The sequence below is a fragment of the Pygoscelis adeliae genome, unplaced genomic scaffold (genome assembly GCF_000699105.1).
Source record: "Pygoscelis adeliae isolate BGI_AS28 unplaced genomic scaffold, ASM69910v1 Scaffold531, whole genome shotgun sequence".
Taxonomy (NCBI): Eukaryota; Metazoa; Chordata; class Aves; order Sphenisciformes; family Spheniscidae; genus Pygoscelis; species Pygoscelis adeliae.
Genome location: NW_008824116.1, coordinates 16,525 through 19,300, shown reverse-complemented (window position 1 = coordinate 19,300; position 2,776 = coordinate 16,525). Strand labels below are relative to the sequence as shown.

Sequence of the window (2,776 nt, the reverse complement as noted above, 5' to 3'; positions counted from 1 at the left end):
GGAGCTCAGCAGGGCCTGCTGCCTCCCAGGGACGAGTGTCTCCTCCCACACCCCCAAAACCTGGGGAGAAACCCCACCTGCCACCCTCCTCACGGTGAGGAGGCAGCGGCAGCGCCGTGCCGGGGTTGCCAACACAGGGTTCCCATGCCACCGGGGCGTACCAACACCTCCCTGGGTGAAGGCAGAGCGCAAGCAGGGAGGGCAGCCGGCATGTGGCTGACCATGGCAGCGTCTGTACAGGGACGCTGGTGCCATTGTAGCGGCCCCCGCGCGATGGGGCACGCATATCCTCATGCTGTCATGCCGGCTCAGTGCTGCCATGCAGCAGACGGGACCTGGCGCGCTCCCCGCTCCGCCCATCTCCCCTCAGAGTCGATCGGAGCCGCGGCCCCAGGACCAGCACTGCCAGGAGACGGGTGGGAGGCACATGGTGAGGTTATGGTTGCTGCCTTGCCTGGAGACACTTGTGGCAGCATCAAGTTGCCTTGATTTAAAGCCAGATGACAACACTTGGAAATGGATTAAAAACCACTTCTTTCCATGGCCACTGCTTGCCCGTGCAGCTCGTTGTTCCAGGGTGCCTCCGAGGCTTTGGCATGACTGCGGAAGGGTTCAGATCCTCACCCTGGGCAGGGGGAGCTCCCTGTAACATTGGGCAGAACAGGTCAGCAGTCGCCTCCGGTCCCCGGGGCGCATCTTGTGGGTCTGAGCCCGCTGTCTCAAGGGTTTGCATGGTGGATGCGTTCCACAGCAGTGCTGCTGTGCTCCGTGGGTGACCAGTTCCTATTGGAGGCAACAAACATCAGCGAGTCCAGGGAAGCTATTTTTAAGCAGAGGAAGCACTAGAATAGCATCCTGAGTTTTTTAAGCCTGTGACTTACTAAAGAGCCCAAGTCCTTCGATAGCGTCGAAAGTAGTATGTGAACTCTTGGGTCCCATTTTGGCACCTGGCATTGTCCAGAGGTCCAGGTGCAATCCCGCAGGGTTGCTAGTAAGACCCAGCAGACCCTTCCCATGTATGTGCAAGCACCTCTGGTCTCCAGCGGGTGCAAAGGGCTCAGCCAAGGACAGTGCTGTGGGTTTCCAGGGCTGGAATCCACCTGGTTTCCCAGCTGGATGGAGTCAGAAAAGGCAAGGCACGTGCGGGAGCTGGTGGGACAGTGAGTTAGATACTCAGCCAAGCATCCCCGCCCCACAGACCTCCCCTCCTGCTGCCTGCTTGGGGTCCCTGTGTTAGGATGCCATTGGCAGGACTTGTGTGTCCCAAACGGGTTCATTTTGGCTGTTGTCGCCTTGAGCTGTTTCCATCTGGAGTCCTAGAACCTGCTTCCTCCAGCCCCCTTTTCTCCCCGCTGTTTTGCATCAGGGTCGGTCTCTTGGCACCAGCACAGATAGTCCTGGCAGCTGCGAGTCCCGTAAATGGGACAATTCCCGAAACACCTCCATTTTCAGGGCTGGTCCCAGTTGTTCTCTCCAGAGCCTGGACAGGGCTGTTCTCCTAAGAGAGTGCTCTCACTGAATGGCGCTCTCATGAGCCATCCCACTCGTGTGTGCTGTGGACCTGCAAGAGTTGGTGTTTGAGGTGTGCAGGTGGGGTGGATGCAGCCTCCTGCTGGTCTCCTTCACACGATGCCCTCACTACCGGAGGCGTGCGTGCCAGCCAGGCTTATCTTCTGCTCTCAGGGTCCACAGGCCGTAGGGTTGATGTCCTACCTACTCATCATGTGTCCTTCTCCTCCAGGCCGTGCTGAAAGACCAGAGTCAAATGAGGCAGATGGAGCTGGAGATCAGACCTGTCTTCCTGGTCCCAGACACCAACGGTTTCATCGACCACCTCAGTAGCTTGACGGTGCTGCTGGACTGCAGGAAGTTCATCCTGGTGGTGCCCTTGATCGGTGAGTAGGGCCAGCGCTATGGCGGGGGCTTCCCCTCTCCCCCAGCGCAGGCTGTCTCTCCGTGCCGGCTCCCTCTCTCCGTGCCCCACGTGCCCGCAATGCCTGTGTGGTCTGGAGCCAGGCGGCTCGTGCCGTGGGGCTGGCCTCCATCCTGCCCTGTCTCGTCCCAGCTGCGGCCAGTGTTCCTTCGGCATGTGTCACCCTTCTCCCTTCCTGCCAGCTTTCTGCCCACGGCGCTCAGCAACCTCCTCTCCTCCTGGTGCATTTGGGGGTGCCAGCGGCTGGGAGAGGCAGGCGGGTGTTAAATGGGATTTGGAGGGAATTTTGGAGGGAGCAAGGAGGAGGAATTGTTAAACAATCAGAGCAGATAGCTTATCCCAGCTGAGCTGGGGCTTAGGCAGCCTGAGCAAATGGCCGGCCTGTGTCCCAGCGTCTCAGAGCTGCTCAAGCCCAGCCCTTCTTTTTATCCTTATAAAGCTCGCAGTAAAACAGCAAGCTGGTTCCCGTTATTGGTAAACACTCACCCTGGCAGATAACGGCTGTGCTGCTGGGTGGTCTCCCAGGGTGGCGGGAGGATTTGGTTAGATGCCTTTGCTCTGATTGTTTGATCGCGCTCCGGGCTGGAGGTAGTGTTCCTCTGGCCAGTGTCACTCCGGCGCCCGGCGCGTCCCGGTGCCAACCTGGTGTTCAGAGGATCCCCGAGGGCAGCAGGAGAGGCCGGGGCAGGAGTGGGTCTGAGCCTCGCAGAGCCCACAGGCTGCCCCATCCCAGCCGCAGCCCCAGGAGGCCGGGTGCCAGCTCTGCCCCGTGGGCATCTCCAGCGTCCAGGCAGCGAGGTGTACGCTCGTGCCGATCTCCTGGCCTGCGGCACGCAGGGGCCC

General features: G+C 60.2%; 1 protein-coding gene across 1 annotated transcript in view; it reads left to right on the top strand.

The window, feature by feature from the left end:
- Positions 1 to 2,776, top strand: part of SMG6 (SMG6 nonsense mediated mRNA decay factor) — a gene marked incomplete at its 3' end in the record, with an annotated part of 112,740 nt that overhangs the window by 106,799 nt on the left and 3,165 nt on the right. Inside the window, exon 15 of the mRNA XM_009334298.1 lies at positions 1,742 to 1,895. Coding sequence (XP_009332573.1) covers positions 1,742 to 1,895 — 154 coding nt within the window. The remainder of the gene's footprint in view (positions 1 to 1,741; positions 1,896 to 2,776) is intronic.